The 19253-nt window shown below is 45.7% G+C and overlaps 1 protein-coding gene across 1 annotated transcript; it reads right to left on the bottom strand.

Annotated features, from left to right (window-relative positions):
- Positions 1–1922: 1922 nt before the first annotated feature.
- Positions 1923–14321, bottom strand: LOC117058344 (zinc finger protein 345-like). The gene is made up of 4 exons (XM_033169471.1): positions 14194–14321; positions 12808–12925; positions 9629–10559; positions 1923–3472 (listed from the first exon to the last, which is right to left on the bottom strand). The coding sequence occupies exons 2-4, from the start codon at positions 12887–12889 to the stop codon at positions 2704–2706; spliced, it is 1782 nt and encodes a 593-aa protein (XP_033025362.1). The 5' UTR covers positions 12890–12925; positions 14194–14321; the 3' UTR covers positions 1923–2703.
- Between the last annotated feature and the right edge of the window lie 4932 nt (positions 14322–19253).

The raw sequence follows: 19253 nt of genomic DNA on the forward strand, positions 1-19253 counted from the left end.
TGGGAGAAACAATGAACTCCTCTATGTTGAAATAAGTGGAACTTGATGTGTTTGGCTTGGGCAGGATCATACCCAATCCCCCCCCCCCAAGGTAACTGTCTAGCAGTTTTATGTTTGCCAGGAGGACAAAGGAACCACACTTCGCTGTTTTTTGACCCTAAATGTGGCACTCTAGTCATCTCTATTTGACCCTTGAGATATCCCAGACCATGTTGGTCAGGCTGGAATGTGCTCTTTAACTGTTATAATGTCTCTTACTTTCCTGGACTGAGAAATACATTTGTGTGTGTACCATTTCTTGGTGACTTTTGCTTGATTGGAATGTAGTCACATCTGTTGCAGCCCTCCCTTCCATGCTGCAGCCCAAAGGTTGTCCATGAGGGAACGAGGCCCTGGGACTGGAGAAAGGTCCCCCAGCCTGATCTAGAAGAATCAAAACACTACCAAACCCTTTGTCACATAAATGCAAAACTGATAACAACACAAACAACGTAACAGGCTGTATGTAACTATATAAATTCTTTTTCAAATACAATTCAAAATATATGGTTCTACCGACCAACTTATCATATAAACGAAACATATTATGAGAAATTAAAGTCCAGCAGATAGACCAGGAAATACAATCTACAGTAATCAGTTCTTATATTAGCAATATCCACAGTGTGGAATTCTTATATCAATCCTGTAGTGTTCCATGTGAAGATGCTTTTAAGAATCTAGCTTTCCTTGTATGCAGGTATCAGACGAAGAACTTGGAAGAATGGCACACGCAGAAAATAAGCTTGGGGGGTCACATAACTACCGTATTTTTCGCTCCATAGGGCGCACCTCGTTTTTAGAGGAGGAAACAAGAAAAAAAAAATTCTGGTTTTCCTCCTCTAAAAGCCCTGTTGTTGTTTTTTTGAGGATCAGCTCAAATTTATGCAGCTTTTTTTGCAAAGGGAAAAGTCCTGTTTTTTTGAGGATCAGCTCAAAGTTTTGCAGCTTTTTTGCAAAGGGAAAAGCCCTGTTTTTTTGAGGATCAGCTCAGATTTGTGCAGCTTTTTTGCAAAGGGGAAAAAGCAAAGAGGAAAAGCCCCGTTTTAATAGGGCTCAACTCACATTTCTACAGCTTCATAAGGAAAGGGAGCCGTTTCTACAGTTTCCAGACAGATAATCTAATCAGCCAGTCACATGTCGCTGGGGAAACAAACAACCTCCCTCTGGAGCCAGGGACTCTTATCTCTCTCCCGATCTCTTGCTGATCAGCTGCTGAGAGGGGTCCTTTCAACACCCCCTTTTTTCTTTGTAAAATAAAAAGCACGATCCTCTTTTGGCCCCTGGGCAATTTGGCTCCAGGGACCACCATTCGCTCCATAAGACGCACAGATATTTCCCCTTACTTTTTAGGAGGAAAAGTGTGTGTCTTATGGAGCGAAAAATACGGTAGTTGGCATGGCACAGTCTCGTTCGTTATCGGAATTAACCAGACAAATCGCTCCACCAACTAAGAACGGCCAGGCACGACCACCCACAGGATCGAGAAAGAGCTATCAATCTGTCAATCCTTTCTGTGTCCGGGACAGGTGAGTTTTCCGGCATGCTAACTAGTTATGCATCCCCCGAGCTTATTTTCTGCATGTGCCATTCTTCTTATATAGTTACATACAGCTTGTTATGTTGTTTGTGTTGTTGATCTAGAAAAATGGCTTACTCAGTTGGACTCCGCAGTGATAACTCGGCAACATTTGGAGGCTACCATGGTTATCCTAAAGACCCAATAACAGTCAAAATGCATTTTCTCTCAACCAAGATGGATATCCACAGTATTTCACATGCTGGCTATGTAGGGATTGCCTTGAATACCAGACAGAGGGGCCCCATCACCATTAAAACCAGTAGAAGTTTTTACCTCTGAACTCGTTTGCTGTTCTCCTCCATTTGATAACAGAAATGCATTCTCAGAATGACCTTCACAACACTGATGGAAAAAAAGTCCTCAAAAGATTAACTGGCTGTCTTTTAGATAACACGGTAAAGAACTGCACACTATGATTTTGCCTTTCCTTGAGAAATGAAACAAGGCCTAGGAAATACACACTTGCCTAACTTATTCGGCAATACTGCAAACTAAGAAGGAAAAGGAGGAAAAGAGGCCCTCGCGAAATCCTTTGGCCTTTCCTCAAACCAAGATGGAAAGGACAAATACTGCAAGGGAGCTGCTGGCGGATACCAGGAATACCCTCACGGAACGGAAAGGCACAGTATCAGTAGCAAACTGTTTTGAGTTCCATACGCCTCAAAAAACAATGCATGGGCAGTAACGGAATCACTGCAGTGGTCAACATTTCCCTCTGAAACAAGATCTCAGGTTGCTGCTGTCCTTGGTGCTACTACTGCATATGTACACTAGTCTGGGACCCTGCTGAAGCAAAGTGGCCTCGATTTCTTTAGCCCCTTTCCCAATGACAAGCCATGAATGCTCACCCTTGTCATTTCAGGAAACAGCTCCTCTACGGGAGGATGGAACAAGTCTTGTGAGCCACTGACTGTCTTTATGCCACTAGAATGACCCTTGGAGGTCCCAGGAACCGCTTCACAACTTAGTAATGAGAGGCTAGACTGGACAGGCTACAGAGTTACCATATCTGGCACTGCAGGATGCCTTTCAATGGAAGCCAGAGGACGTGAAGCCCCAAAGGCCAGGGGCCTGTTCCAGCTCTATGAGAGCAGCATGTTAACACCGGGGCCCAAAGTGAGCACAGACACCTGTTCCTCCCCAGGGTGGACGTGGGCCACATGGCGCGGGAACTGCTGCTTATACCGGAAGGTCTTCCCACAAGCCGAGCAGGCGTATGGTTTCTCGCCCGTGTGGATCCTCTGGTGCTTGACCAGCTTGGAGTTGACGTAGAACCCTCGTCCGCACTGGGCACACTTGTAGGGTTTCTCCCCGGTGTGGATGCGCTGGTGCTCGATGAGGGAGGAGCTCTGAGAGAAGCACTTGCCGCACTCTTCGCAGCGGTAGGGCCGCTCCCCGGTGTGCACCCGATTGTGGGAAACCAGGTGCGTCTTCTTCTTGAAGCACTTGCCGCAGAGCGGGCAGGGGAAGGGCTTCTCCCCGGAGTGGGTGCGCTCATGCTTCAGCAGGTTGGAGCTCAGGGAGAAGCGCTTTCCGCAGAGGGTGCAGGTGTAGGGCTTCTCCCCGGAGTGGGTGCGCAGGTGCTTCACCAGGTTGGAGGTGCGGCTGAAGGCCTTCCCGCACTCCCGGCACGGGAAAGGCGTCTCGCCGGTGTGGGTGCGCTGGTGTTCCGTCAGGGCGGAGCTCCGGCTGAAGCCCCGCCCACACTCGGGGCAGGCAAAGGGCTTCTCGCCGGTGTGGATCCTCTGGTGCCCCATTAGGGTGGAGCTTTGGGAGAAGCGTTTCCCACACACGTTACACACAAAGGGGCGCTCCCCAGTATGGATCCTCTGGTGCTCGATGAGCACAGAGCTCTGCGAGAAGCTCTTCCCACACTCGGTGCAGTGGTAGGGCTTCACCACCGGCTTGCGGGGGGCAGGGGGAGGAGGAGGTTCCAGGATACCCAAAAGGTTGATAAAACCTGGAGGATCAAAGGAAGTCTCCTTTGCCCGGCGCTTTCTCACCTGGCTCCTCCATCTCTGTTCCTCTACTTTTGGCTGACTGTTGCAGTCACTGGGACTCTGGGAACTGTTTGGAGGATGTGGCTCGGCCTCTGTTGTGTCCTCATCATCTCGGTCCATCAGGTGTCTTCCAGCACCTCTGCTGCTCTTTGGTGCTTCTCCTCTCTGCTCAGTGCTCAAAGTCATTTCCAGCGCCTGCATCTCTCCTCTTCCTTCGGGGGCTTCTATTCTGAGATCTTCTGCCTCCTCCTGGCTTTCAAATCCAGCATCTGCTGAGAGGAACAAAGCAGAAGAAATAGAACCTGTGAAGGAAACTGACTAGCTAGGTAGTGAAGAATATTCACTGCGCAATATCCCTTTTGAAAACAAAGAAGCCATTGACACATTACTATGGAAAGCTATCTTAGGGTGCTGAGAATGAGCCACTGACATGCCAGCTTACAGGGTACAGTGCTCAGGGAGCTCTTCCTAGATTGGGAGAACATTCAGGGCCATATGTCTACGTTCTTTATCACTGCTTATACTTTACCCCCACCTCCTGATCGCCTGGATTGCTAAAGTATGAACCTGTATCAGATCACTAAATTAAATGCCAGTTTCAATCTTGAGAAACTTTTAATAATACAGTACAAAGCAAAGCAAGGGAAAGTTTCAAGGGGATTGGAAAGAAAAACCTCCACAAGCCTGAAACAGGCAGGCAGGACAGAGCACCCTGTGATAAAGAGTGGGGAATACACTGCAACATTTTGTTGTAGGTCCTTGCTTATCTTGCCAAAGTAGTTAACTGCATCTCCAAAACAGTAGTAAGGATATAGGAACTTCGAATCCCTCATTGGGAATGTGAATGAAAATGACAAAGGGCATGATAGTTGTCAAGCATCCTAATTTTAAAACACCCCTTTAAAATGTTTTATTGTTCTAGAATACCCAGCTCCACAGAATATAACCAAGGTTTCCCCACCAACGTAATGCTCCCATTCCTGGGTATTTTAAAAGCAGTATTTTCCAACCAAACAAATCCCCCCATCAGATCCCCATACCATCCCTGTCATTTAAGTGCTTTAACACATACATCTAACTAGCCTCCCATTCACCCATTTTTCCAACTTCACATTATCAGGTTTCCAGCTGCATACCAAAACAAACCCGTATCTCATTCCAGATTTCCAGGGGATTTTTTGATCCAAGTTCCAGAATGGGTGCTTTGTTGATCTCAAAAAAAAAAATACAGGTACAGTATAATGATTTTCAATCCTATTTATCACACCATACATTGTGAGAACGCATCAAGTTTTCAAAGTGCAAAAAACAGTGTCTTTTTTGGGTGGGTGGGTGGGAGTCCTGTGCATCTATAAAGCTGCCTAACCTATCAGTATAACTGCTCACACAAAAAGGATTAAGTTGAATATTCGTTTTATCCCATGCATCTCCATTAACCTGGGCATGTATGATACCCCCTAAAATCTATGCATTCATGCGCGTTCATATTCTGCCCTGAACACCTATAGCTGTGCAACTCAGAAAGCTTGTGCTTCCAGAATTTCGACACTAGCTGCCTTTAACAAAAAAGGCATTCGCTTGCTTGCTCCATTTTTGTTTGTTTGTTCGGTGGGGCAGAACGCGATCGCAAACCCTTCACTCGGGGGATTTTTATTTTTTTAAAATTGCAACCTAACATTGAGCTTCTGGCTACACCCCACCGCACCCCTTTTCTTTTTCCAACGCTGCTCCCTAACGGATATTTGCTGTCCCTTACTTACCTTGGTCGGGGGATTTCTCCCTCCCTTCCGCACCTTGCGAGCTCTCCCCTTCCATCTTCGGGGAGGCTTTTTCTCACGAACTCTCCACTGCAGACGGAAGCGCGGTCCGTTGCGGGGGAAAAGAAAAAAAAACCACCCGCGGGCAGCAGTTGCCACAAACTGCAGGCTGGCGAGTCGGTAACGACAGCGGAGGAGGAGGAGGAGGGAGCCCAGAGATGACGTCACATCCTCACAGGCGTCCACGTGACGCAGGGGGAACCTGGACCAGAGAGGAGGGAGGGGGGGATCAGGAGGCGGTTGCCGGGATACCGGAGGGAACGCGCGAGGCCTGGAGCCTCCTGGGCCCCGAACTTGCTTTTGTCGGGAGCGCAGATCCTGGAAAGGGATCCCTTGTTTTAGGCGGCCAAAGGAGACAAAGCAAGCCGTTGTTTGCTATATCCACGTAGCTAAGAGAATGAACAGATCCTCCTCTTATTCGTATTAAAAAGGGAAATCCACTAGGTTGGGGTTGGGGAAGCTTCCCCTCGCCCCCGTAGTTATCTGTGCGATAAATGATTTAATGTGCCAACACGAATAGAAGTTATTAATGTTGCAGTTGTTGCATAAGGATTTTATTATTTTGACCGGAATGTAATTGAAATCAGGAATTTTGGAACGCAGAAATAAAGAAAATCACCAAACCGTCAATTCTAGCACGCGGGGGGCGGGGCACCTAAATTATATAATTTGGTATTTGAATGATTGGTATTAGTAACTATTATAATTTGGCATTGTTATAATGAGGCTATTATTGGACTGTAGTTGAAAATTGATAAAAATTATAAAAAAAGTTCTCTGTACGTTTTAATCTATCAATCTACCTACTTTCAATTCTATTCACGTTTAGCTGTTTTGTAGTTATTGTTCCTTCCCCGCCCACCCCCGTTTTTAGCTATTCCTATTTTATCTGCAAGCCCCTCCCCCCCGCCCGAAATCCCTGTCAGAGAAAATAGCACAGATATATGATATCTGGATGAAGGGGCAGTTTACTAAATAAGTAAGTAAAAGTTGTGCCACTGTGATCTCTGAAGGGAAATACTGTATATAAATTTAATGAATAAATAATAATAGTACCAGCTTCTTGTGAAGCAGGAGCCTTTTTCTTTCTTTCTTTTTTTGCTGGTGCAATCCTGCTGAAATGCAGGCACCATCTGTATTTGGTTTGTCTAATTAAGAATATTTTTATAAGCTGCATAGTTTAGCTTTAAAGAAATGTTTAGCTGTGCCCTCCCAAAGTGATGCACATCAGCAATAGTAATGCAGGCACTTCAGAAAGGAATATGCTACTAGGGGAAGCTGCTCTGGTTAAGCCATTCAAAGCCTTCATCGAAGGTAGGGTTGAAGAGAAAGGTCTTTCTGTTTTGCTTAAGTACCTGAACAAGTTGCAAGTCATTTGAAAGTGAGTTCCACAGCTGTGGACCACCACCAAAAAGGCCCTGTCTCTTGAGCTTGCCAGCAGGTGTGCGAACATCACCCATCAAGCCAGCCTTTGGATGAAGAGCAGTATACAAATTTAACGAACAAAATAATAATAATCAGAATGTGTCCTGATGCATTTTAATTATTGTTTTGAACTAGTTTCTTTATTCTGTATTTTATCATTGATGTTTTTACATGTTGTAAGCCACCTTGAATCCTGACTTGGGAGAAAGGTGGGATATCAATGTGCTAAATAGAAGTGTTAAATAATAAAAAAGTCCTGCTTTTCAAGATGGCACTCCCATTTACACAGCAATCCCATTGAACACTTGAGTCACCCGTTTTAATTGCTGTGTTATTTTAACAGCATTACTATATTAAACATTTAAACTATGTTTTTATTTTAATGCTTGCATAATTGGTTGTTAGACTCTTTATATTTTGAGGTAGTCATTACCTTTATGATGACTTTTAATTGTTTTACCATGTGTGATTTATTTTTATGTATGCTGCTTAGAAATGCATATTAAGCATTATATAAATGCCTTAAATAAACATACCTCCATACCACTTAGAAAACTATTTTGGATCAAGTGTATATATAAATAAATTAATGAAGAGTCCTCAGTGACTGTAGGTCTTACAAGGGAGAACACATGACAGCTCTGTATGATTCTCCACATGTTTTGGATGTTCCTCTCTTCCACCTACACAAAAGTTAGACAAAAGGATGGTCAAGATGAACAATTGGGTGAAAAACATTTATTTTGGTAACTTACAATGAAGGGGGTTTAGGTATACACAATTTGTTCACAATTGATTTTTCTCAAGGGCAGTTGATACATGGAATAAAAACAGAGTCTCAAAGGCAGTCAAAAAATAAAACCAAAGAGCCTGTTGCACCTTAAAAACCAATTGATTTATTGTGGTATGAGTGTACATGAGAACTTTATGTTCTTTCCCTCCTCTTTTTTTCTTTATACCGCCCTTCCTCCCAAAGGAGACCAGGGCTGCTACAGACTCACACTACAACTCTTTCAGAATTGCTCTACGACTTTAGGCAGCAACACATCCTTTTTTAATGCTCTTAATAAAATGTCCTTGCTGCTGACAAGGAGATGCTCAAGTCAAGCTTTCGGGACCGTATGAATAGTCTGGATGCTCACCAGCACAACAAATGTGTGTTGAGTTTCTCCTTTGGTGAGGGCTCCAAACCCCTCACTCCTTGGGGAAGTGCTTTTTTTTAGTGGGATATTGCATTCCCCCCCAAATTTGCTGGTCACTTGGAACATGTAATTCCATGCCCAGCTCACAGGGCCATTTTGATCTGAAGTGCTATCTGAAATGTGGTTGTGTGCATGTTGTTGCCGGTAGTGTCCTTGGCATTATAGATGGTGAATGACCTGACTCCCCCCAGTGCCCACACTGGACGCTAGTGCAAGCTGCAGAGAGGAGACCTGTAGAGAAACCAAAAGGGAGGTCACATTCATCTTGGAGCCTCTCCAGCAAAGTCTTAGAAATCCCAACTCAAATGTCCCTGCTCCCTCTAAAGAAGCGTTGAGGACCCTGCAGCCTTCCAGATGTTGAAATCCAACAGCCTCAGCCAGCATGGCCAATGATTGGGAATGATGGAAACAACTATGGACCAGCAACACCGGGGGGGGGGGGAGCAGGTTCCGCACCCTTGCTCTCATGCAAGTGTGTGGAAGCTTTGGCCCTCCTAGCACCTCCGGCTGTTGGCCATCTTTGCTGGGGCTGATGGGAGCTGTAGTTCAGCAGCAGCTGGAAGGCCAAAGATCTCCCACCCTCGCTCTGAAGGTAGGACACACAAAGGTAGGAGCACTCCTTTGTCCTATCACAGGGAGCTGTATAGAAGCCCTTTGCCAATTTCACTTTTGCAGCAAGCCAAGCTAGAAGTCTCGAGAAGCAGGGCCAGGCTGTGAAACGGACTTCTGCATACTCTGCAGGAGTAATAAAGAGTAAGAAGGCAGAGGAATGAAGAGAGAGAGAGAGAGAGAGAGAGAGAGAGAGAGAAGAGCATAGAAGCAGGGGTTAGGCAACTAGTAGGACAGATTGGCAGGTTAGCACACAGAGATTATCAGCTCACAGGACCACTTTCTGCTGTTAGTTCCAGGAGAAAGAGAACCATCTCTCTTCCATTTGATTAATGCTTTCTTGCCTATGGACCTGGAGGCAAGTACTACTCTCCAGAGGTGTGCAACTGTTCACACACCTGCAACATGGCTACGTATGCTGGGCATGAGAACCATGACAGCAAACACTGGACTTGGGAGAAAGCACTGGAGCTCCAACCACTGTGTGCCGAGACTCATAATTTGAGTGTTCAACCTTTCCACAACCTATGGTGGAGCACATAAAAGGCCATGATGAGCTCTGCCAGTCACAATCAGGGAAGCAGGGAGAAGAGATCCGATGGGTGCAGAGTCGAATCATAGAAGTGTAGAGGCGGGAGGGACCCCAAGGGTCATCCAGTCCAACCCCTTGCAATGCAGGAATGAAGTAGAGGGTCTGATCAGAAGCTCTTTTGTCCAAGGAGCTAAAGCTAGTCAAAGAGGCCGGGGACACAGCTCTAAAGGGGCCTAGAGGGAGAGACAGTAAGCGAGTGAAAGGGGCTACTATCATAAAGAAACTGTAGGGCAGGGCAGCCCTGCCCTATGCTTTCTCAGATATTTTGCAGGAGAGGGGGCGCCTCTGCCCAGGGGTGCAAGGCGAGAGTGGCCACCGGCTCTTCCTCAGCAGGGTGCACCTGTTTCTGGTGGCGCGTGAACTGAGGCTTATAGCGGAAGGCCTTGCCGCAGACCGAGCAGGTGTACGGCTTCTCGCCCGTGTGGATCCTCTGGTGCTTGATGAGGTTGGAGCTGACGCAAAAGCCCTTCCCGCAGTCTGCGCACTTGTAGGGCTTCTCCCCGGTGTGGATGCGCTGGTGCTCGATCAGGATGGAGCTCTGGGAGAAGCACTTGCCGCACTCCTCGCAGCGGTAGGGCCTCTCGCCGGTGTGCACCCGGTGATGAGACACCAGGTGCGTCTTCTTCTTGAAGCGCTTCCCACACAGGGCGCAGGGGAAGGGCTTCTCCCCAGAGTGGGTGCGCTCGTGCTTCAGCAGGTTGGAGCTCAGGGAGAAGCACTTGCCGCACAGGGCGCAGGTGTAGGGCTTCTCCCCGGAGTGGGTGCGCAGGTGCTTCATGAGGTTGGAGGTGCGGCTGAAGGCCTTCCCGCACTCCCGGCACGGGAAGGGCGTCTCGCCGGTGTGGGTGCGCTGGTGCTCCACTAGGGTGGAGCTCCGGCTGAAGCCTCGCCCGCACTCCAGGCACGTGTAAGGCTTCTCGCCGGTGTGGGTGCGCTGGTGCTCCACCAGGGTGCTGCTGCGGCTGAAGCTCTTCTCGCACTCGCTGCACGTGAAGGGGCGCTCCCCCGTGTGGATCCTCTGGTGCTCGATCAAGTTGGAGCTCTGAGAGAAGCTCTTGCCGCAATCAGTGCAGTGGAACGGCTTCTCAGTCGCACGCCGGGGAGAGCTCGGCGGGGCCTCTAAGATGCCCAGGACATTGATGTAACCCCCCATGGCCGGCGCATTCGATCTCCTGCGGCGGCGCCTGAGCGGCGGGGGGTTTACCCGGCAGATGTTCTGAAGGGTTCGGGGGGCATTTTCCACAGCTGCCGCATTGGGAAGAAATGCCGCTTCCTTGTTCACCATCCCGTCACCTGTGTGGAGAATATTATAAGCATCTCAGCCCCATATGTACTTTAAAAAAAGCTTGGCTCATGTGACGGATTGGCCCTAAGATGGAGGAGGTATGACAGCCCAGCGCCGAAAGAGTTAAGCCACCTTCGTTTGGGGGTGGGGCGATCCCCGGTTTAAAAGGAGGGAAGGCCGTTTTGGCAGTTGGAGAAGAGGGAGGGTGTGAGTGGTGACTGGAAGAAGAGGGGTGTGGGGCCAGGAGAGTGGTGGTTAGGATAGGATAGGGTGAAGATTAGTCAGTTATACTGAAAGAGTTGATATTTTTGATGTAACTAAGCTGATGAAATATCAAAATACGTGAAGCACGATATTCTGAAATAAAGAAAGTCTTGTTTTTTCTGTTGAGCCAAGAGAAAAGAGGCATTCATTTGGGCCAGCGATATATGGATGCTCATGAGGAGGTGAACTCAGGGAAAAGGCAAAACTAACTGGCAGGGTGATAGTTTGTATCTTGGAGTTTCCCTCAGGAGGGGCAAAAGGGCAGAAACCTCAGTAAGGCTACACAGTTACTAAAAGAGTTTAGATAACTGAGGCAGTGGGGGAATCTAACGAGAGAGAGAGCCCCAGAACTGATAGAGCTGAGAGGTATTCTCAAACCAGGAGCCCAGAGCAATATATATACATATAAAACAGGCCACGACAGCTGGACAAGAGAACCCCGTTACCAAGTCATCCCTAGTTATAATAAAAGGGGGATTGTCCTCACAGACGGACCTCAAGGATCGAGGTGGGGTGTATGGAATAAAGTGACCCTGAACACCTCAGAAGTAATACACTTGGTAACAGAGGGGTAGTTGGCAGGGAGGTTCGTCGCAGCTCCCTGCCCGTGTTGAGAACAAGTTGCCATCAGAGATTAGGAAATCCCAGGCTACGTCAGACCAGTTGTTCACTTTGCTCAGGATTCTGTCATGTGACAAACAGCCAATCAGCTGACACCAGGAAATTGACCATAAGATTGATGCCCTACTTAAGAACTGTAGGAGGTGGGTGGGTGGTAAGGGGAGATGATGGGGCTCCCACCATGGAAGCTACTCCTGATATCCTGCAGTGCACCCTATTCCCAGTTGTATACAACTGTTACGTAATTGTCAGAGGGATGGACTATGACCAGGGAGATGGAGGGTCAAATTTACACTCAGCTGCAAAGCTCACTGGGTGGCTGATCAAATCGCTCTCTCAGCTTAACCTGCCTCACTATAGTGAGGATAAGAGTAAGAATAATATGTAATTAAACATAATATTCAATAGAACATGAACATGCATATACTCAAAGGTAGCCTAATAATACCACACATGTTCCAGGGCTGAAGACTGATAGTAAAAACAAGTTATGGAGTTCAGCTGAAACCTTTGCATTTGCTGTCTAGCACTGAATTTGGCAACAACCAGCAAAAACTAAGTTTCTACTGCTCATAGTTTTGAAAAGGAGCTTGGAAGCATCTCCATTTCCTCATTTAATCCCCCCCCAAGTGTTTCTTCACTTCTCAATCAAAAATTCCAACTTTTTGCAAAGCTTCAGCCCCAGAAACAGAAGAAATTATGTAAAACTTAGTATTTATGCATAGACATGCATAGTTTGCATAATTCATTCTGATTTCAGAATATGGGCATCCAGGTTACAGGATATGTTTTGGGGGGTGGTTTGGAGCACAAAGTACAGACACACATACCTGTGCAAGTATTTATTCAGCCAAATGAAAGGAAGGATTCACTTTTGGGTACAGTATATACAGTCATATGCTGAACATGAACTTATTTACTTTGGCCCTTAACACCAGGGCGATAGATAGATAGATAGACAGATAGATAGATAGATAGATAGATATAATGACACACCCAATTCTTCAGATTGCAAATTTTAAAACATATATGTTATGTTGTTCCTGCCCTGGGACCTTATGGGGAAGGACAAGTGTAAAATCTAATAATAAAAAATGATAATTGGTAACAACAACAACAACACAAAAAGAATGATTGTGTGTTCCTGAGGTGTATAGTAGACTAACATTTCTGTAATAGGACTACAATACAAACTGTGTTCCAAAAATCTGAATAAGTGAATATTCCCCTATGGCAATGATTCTATTAACTTATTTTAAGAGAACTGAAGTGAATCTGTCAATCTGAAGTGAATTAATGGGGAAATGAGCTATATACTTGCATTATAATTATTTGCCAATAAATACAGTGTGATCATGCCCAATTTCTCACCTGAAAAGATTGTTCCCCTTGGGATCTCCCCATCCTCAGAAATCTGAAATTCTGGAACATAATTTCCGTCAACCTGGGCCATCCAGAAGACCAAAACACACCTTGCTGAGCTGAAAACCTGCTAGTGAGAGATGCAGAATCAAGATTTCACATCCACTCTCTGTTCCAAGTATGTTTCAATGCAAGGGAAAACAATTATTGCTACACACACAATCAATCAATCATGAATGTGCAGTTCCTCAGAACATATAGCCTGTGGAACTTTCTATAGTTACTATAAATATAATACCAGTCATTAAGATAATTGCATAGGTATTAGTCGCAGTAAATAAAGCTAGGCTAGCACAGGGTGGTTGGCAACGTGCATGTAGAGCTGGAAAAGCTGCGGAAAAAGGCAACCAAAACAATCAGAAGGCTAGAGTATATAGAACCCTCTGAGATAAACTAGGTTGATAGGGCAGGAGGTCTTAACAGAGAGTTAAAAATGGAGCTAAAGCAGAAGGCCTATTCACATGTTATGGCCCATGGCTAGCCATTTGTTTTGTTCTGCACTCCGCTTATGGCAACAGTGTCCTCTGAATCACTTGCCCTGATCGCAAGCCACAATGTTGCCAGCTGCAAAACTTCCCTACTCTTGGTTGACCCACCCCGCCACATAAAATTGCGGCTTCCGCCAGCGACGGCAGTTCAAAAAAAATGAGTCACTGTGAAAGGAAAAAGCAGACCAGACCGCGGGGGGGGGGGGGATCCAAACAAACCAGCTCGATGGGTGAGCAAAATATGAAACCGATACTTACAGTGCACGCCCACTCCTGTAGAGGGAGAGGGGAAGCCACAGATCGCCAGAGACAGGATCAAAGAAAGCCACAGACAGGAGGAGGATCAGTCCCTAGAGACGCAATGCAACTACTCCTGCCCTCTCCTCTCCTTCCTAAAGCGGCTGCCACCTTAATTTGGGGGTGGGGGTAAGGCAAGACCACCCAACGCTGTCCACCCCTCTTTCCAGCCCCACAGCGCTGCATGCATGGATCACTGAGATTGGGGGGGGGGAGAGAGAGAGAGAGAGAAGGAGGGAGTACGTGGGAAAGGAAAACAAAGTACCGGGGTGTGTTGCCGTGCAATGGCCTCCAAAGAGATCGCAGTGCAGGCTGAGAAGACCACGGGGGGAGATCAAGCCGCAACCTTTCCCCACCCCCCTCTTTTTTTTTTTTTCAGAGCTCCAGGCGACTGCAGAGCGCGATTCCTGCCCTCTTCCTATTGTTTCTCAGTCGCAACTCGCAACTCCCCCCACCCAACCCGGAAAAGCAACCCGATCCTCCCCACTTCCCTCCCCCACCCCCGATAAACCAGCCCCCACCCCCCAAAGGAAGGCTCGCAATCGCTCACCAGGCTCCCGGGAAACCCCAGGCTGCGGGCGTAAGAGGCGGTGTGCCCCGTCGAAGGCCGTCCCCTGGAAATCCCATCCTGGCATCAGGCGTTCCCCTTGCGCGAGAGGGCGCCGCCCAGCCCTCCCCTCCCCTTCCCATCCCTCGCTCGCTTGCTCGCCGCAGTGCCAGGAGGAGGCGTCGGATTTGCGGCGGTTAAAAGGACGGAGGCCACTCGAGGGCTGCGACACGCGCGTCCCCGAGACAAAGCCGCCTCCGCCGCCGTCTCCAGAAGGTTGCAGCCAGCATCGTTTCCCTGGAAAGATTCCTCCTCGCCGTCCTGGGAAGGGAATAGACAACAAAGGGGTTCCTGGGTTTCTAAACTCTTCTTCCATGCCAGTCATTCGCACCCCTAACCCCCACAAATTACGTCTCTAATCCAGCAGACTTGGCTTTTCCAGCAGATCAGAACTATAGGGTGGGCCTGCCTGAGCCCAGTTTTTGTTAGGGGTAAGAATACACACTTCACTGCGTGTCTTGGAAGTAGCAGGCATAGAATTGTAGACCTTTGGAAGGGAACCTGAGGGTCGCCTGGTGCAAAATGTAGGAATCTCAACCCAAGCATCTGTGACAGATGGCCATCCAACGTCTACTTATAAACCTCCAATGAAGAACAGCCTGCAACCTCTTGTGGGAGTCTGTTCCACTGTCAAATAGCGTAGGTGGCGCTGTGGTCTAAACCACTGAGCCCCTTGAGTTTGCCGATCAGAAGGTTGGTGGTTTGAATCCCCGCGATGGATGCTCTGTCCCAGCTTCTGTCAACCTAGCAGTTTGAAAGCACACCTGTGCAAATAGATAAATAGGTACCGCTGCAGCGGGAAGGCAAACGGCATTTCTGTGCGCTCTGGCTTCTGTCATGGTGTTCCGTTGCACCAGAAGCGGGTTAGTCATGCTGGCCACATGACCCGAAAAGCTGTATGTGGACAAACGTCTGCTCAAATACAGCTGTAACATTGGCTAATGAATATGGTAAATGCGTTATTATTAATAATAGAATGTCATTCAAAATTTACAATTCATCAACTTCAAAATAATATATATATCAGTCCATAACCAGGAAGTAGTCAACGAAATGAATTGCTAGTGGGGAACACCGCAACGCCTTTCAATGGATGATGTCCCAGACATTACTGTATATCTGGATTGAATCAACTGTTTCAAAGATGAATCTTCGTCAGCTGATGATGAAACTGAATACATTACATACAATGAATGACAACAAAAATAATACTGAGCAACCTGCATATTAAATAATGAATAAAAAATAAATGAGGAATACATACCAAATAGTTTTAGATAGAATATCCATACAGGATATTCTATCAGGATATTCTAACAAACTCAGTTGGTCTCTAAGGTGCTACTAGAAAGAATTTTCGATTTTGTTCATACAGGTCAATGTAATACTTGCGGATCAGAGCTCACTAAACAGTGTAGCTAACTGATACTGATAAAACAGATGTAAAGAACTTATAAGGTTATCCACAGGTGTGGGAAATAACAAATAATTAAGGGCAATGTAAAAAAATTAAAGGTACAAAGTATCAAATATAGCATCACAACGCTGAAACCATAAAGTTACAGACTTTAAATAATAGTACTATTGACAGTACTATTGTCTGTAAACAAATTGAGACCATGGAGATACAACTGAAGGGAGTATTCTGAATCTATACTTTCATTGAAATCACGTAAATTTACTTGCGACTTACAAGATTATGAGGCTGACCGGGTTTATCCTTGGTTCGATTTTTTTTAAAATATATATTTATTGAACATTTTTAACACAAAAAGTACAAAAAATACACATACCTACAATTACATAAAAACTAACAAAAACTAACATAATAACATACATATATATCTTATCCCTAATATTTCTTCCTCACATTGTAATGGACTTCCTCCTGTCTCCTCTTCCTGCATTCCTTGTCTATCCTCTTTAGTAACTTCTAAACATCTTGCCAAATCATATTTTATAACAAAACTTACCTAAATATCTAATCTTATCTATTTTTCTTAACTTATACGTTCGAAAAAATTACCATCTAATCATCATCAATCTAGCACTGTCAATGTCACCAGGTTGACCAGTGAGGCCAGTTTTTCTTCCCAGTCGGATGTTGAAGACCAGCACACTTTCCTGTGCCCTCTCCCACACAGACAGGGTGCTACACATGACAGGGGGGGGGGATTTGGACGGGCAGACAGCCCCAGCCAAGGAAGAAATTTTAATTATTAACAATTCTAGGAAATATGGCAACCCTATAAAATCCCAAAGACGATGGACACTCATCTTGCTTTCAGGCCGAGGGAGCCGCGTTTGTCTGCAGACAGCCTTCCGGGTCATGTGGCCAGCATGAATAAACTGCTTCTGGGGCAACAGAACACTGTGATGGAAACCAGAGCTCACGGAAATGCCGTTTACCTCCCTGCTGCAGCAGTACCTATTTATCTACTTGCACTGGTATGCTTTCGAACTGCTAGTCAATGTGTTGAGGATAGTGCCCAAAGTTAGTAGCATAACAAGACATTCATATGCCACATTTCTTCCATCATAAAACCCAAGACTGTATTATTGTTCTATCCAGGTACTGACCAGATTTAAACCTACTTAGCTTCAGCAAGGCATTTTAGTTATTTTATATAGTGCATAATCGTATCATTTTTGTAGCCTCGTGTGCCTTCAGATCATACTCTGGGACTAGCCCAATAATAGACTTGAGGACATTCAGGGATGCATTTTCTGGCAGTTGCTTGCACAATAACAACCCCCTGTCCTGAATTTCTCAGAACTGATCTCCAAGGAAATTCCTGGGTTGCCAAACCCCACTCCACCCAACCTTCTCACCCAATGAGGACACAGCAAACTTGGAATTAGGAAGGTCACATTTACTAAAATCCATCCGTAAGGCGCATATAACATTACTCCACAAACATTCCTTCTCCATATCTTTTTTTTTTATGCAACAAAGTACTGAGTTGATGAAACATGGTTTTGTTCCCAGTTCATAAAAATTCACATTGCTCCCAGTTCATAAAAAATTCACATTGCATTGGTACATCTTGGGGAATATTGACAAGAACAGTATGATGAAATGGAATGACATATAGGAATAACAACAAGGAGAGGCAAAGATGGTTCCTTGTACCAAAGTGATTTGCATCAAAAGTTGTGTATTCAAAACTTTTTTTTTTTAGTTCATAATTTTTTTTTGCTATTCTGCACTACGACTCCCATCACTCCCATCACTGGCTGGGGGTGATGGGAGTTTTTTTTTTAAAAAAACAAAACAAAACCCTCAAAACAATTTACAAGATCATCTGCTATCATGACAAAAACCTAATTTCACCCTTGGTGCACCTTCCTTATTCCTTTGAAAGGTGCTGGGAGGGAGGTGTGAGCAGGGAATGGTATTCACAGTAGGGATTAACAGATAGATTGGAGATATCAGGGTAGCAAAGATGGCCCACTTAATTAGTCTACCTAATGTGTGTTAAAGGACAATAAATGATCAGTTAATTAATTTGCCACTATATGCTTTAACCGCTCGGATTTTCAGAAAAAAGACTAAAAGTGTCTGGATTCTGTCAAAACCATACCTTCCTCGGCAAAATCATATTAGCAAACATGGGTAAGTAATCTCCCACCTTCCTTGTCATTGTATGACTCTGATCTCCACAGTTCACTAGAGGGGCTTAGCACAGGCTCACCATAGACCAGTTAGGCCAGATCACAGCATTACTTTTTCCTGATTGGGAGGAGAGCATTACTTTTTACTGAGTACCAGGTGACAACACACATTTCACCATCTTCCTCTGCAACGATGAGCAGGGTGAAGAAATGGGACAATTTAAGAATAAATGAAGTGTATGCGCGTGTGTCTCTAAATTTCAATCGGATTTTAAACAGAATTGTTTTTAAATTCTAAATATAGGAGGCTTTAAAAAAATAATATGGCTTAAAAGGAAATCTAAATTTTGAGTTCATGAATGTGCCACAAGATCTCTTAAAAATAATCCCTCGAATAGCGAACTCAGGTGGCAAGTGACAACAGAAGTGGAGTCAAAATAGCAATGCAGAGAAACAAGAGGGTGATATCAGCATGCTTAGGGGAACCAGTGTTCAAATTTTCCCAGGCGTGTTTTGCTACTGGCACACGTCCAATTGCAAGTACGTGGATATTTCTGGGTGCCAGGTTGGCGTCCACAGTTAAAAAACTTCTGCCCTAGTCCAAAGTTAATACCATTTCCTTTTCCACAGTGTGCGTTTCTCCTTCTTGCCTACTGGGTCAAGAGAACTGTTGTCAAGCAGTGTAGTTGAGATCATAGAATCCTAGAATTGTAGCAATGGAAGGGACACCAAGGGTCATCTAGTCCAACCCCCTGGCAAACAGACATTATGTTGTGGTGATCATAGCTTAGGTTTGAGATGCCATTTGGCGCCTAGTTTTATGGCACCTCGTTTATATATCTGAGTTTCTAACACTGAGGGGAACCATCGGGGTTTCAGAAGAAAAATCTTAAGAAGTTAACACCCCCCACAAAAACAGAGTTAAATGAAGATGGAGTATGTTCAACAGCCACTGAATGAAGCTGCTGCCAGCATAGTCAGAGATGATAGAAGCTGGGGTCTAACATCCGGAGCTCCAGAGGTTTCCTTGCCTCTTTGCTCTAAGCTGCTACAGTTCTGCAGTGCAAAAGAACACACATTCCCCGAGAAGTAATCTCTGTCAGGGGGTACATAAAAGTGGACAAAGCGGCTAGAGCCAGAAATGAGACACCCCTTCTCTCTGAACTGTCTGAACTGAGGGCTTTTTTAAAACAGCTTTTGAAATTGGGATGGGGGTTGTGGGCTTTCGGGGTGGGTGGGTGAGGTAAAAACCTTGGAATGTAGACAAAAAAATTGTGCTACTTGGGCAGTGGAAGGAAAGCCTGGAATCCAGGAAATCTGACAACCACACCAAGGGCCTCTCCTTCAGAGCCGCTTTCTACCCAGAATACAAAACAAAATGGCACCCT

Source organism: Lacerta agilis, chromosome 14, assembly GCF_009819535.1.
Source record: "Lacerta agilis isolate rLacAgi1 chromosome 14, rLacAgi1.pri, whole genome shotgun sequence".
NCBI lineage: Eukaryota > Metazoa > Chordata > Lepidosauria > Squamata > Lacertidae > Lacerta > Lacerta agilis.

Excerpts from the sequence above, each read along its gene's own strand:
- LOC117058344 (XM_033169471.1), bottom strand. The coding sequence starts at position 12,889 with ATGGCCCAGGTTGACGGAAATTATGTTCCAGAATTTCAGATTTCTGAG. Across the intron at positions 10,560-12,807 it reads AAGGGGAACAATCTTTTCAG|GTGACGGGATGGTGAACAAG; the intron begins GTGAGAAATTGG and ends TTCTCCACACAG. Across the intron at positions 3,473-9,628 it reads GCCTTCCGCTATAAGCCTCA|CTCTGTGCTCATCGAGCACC; the intron begins GTTCACGCGCCA and ends CTTCTCGCAGAG.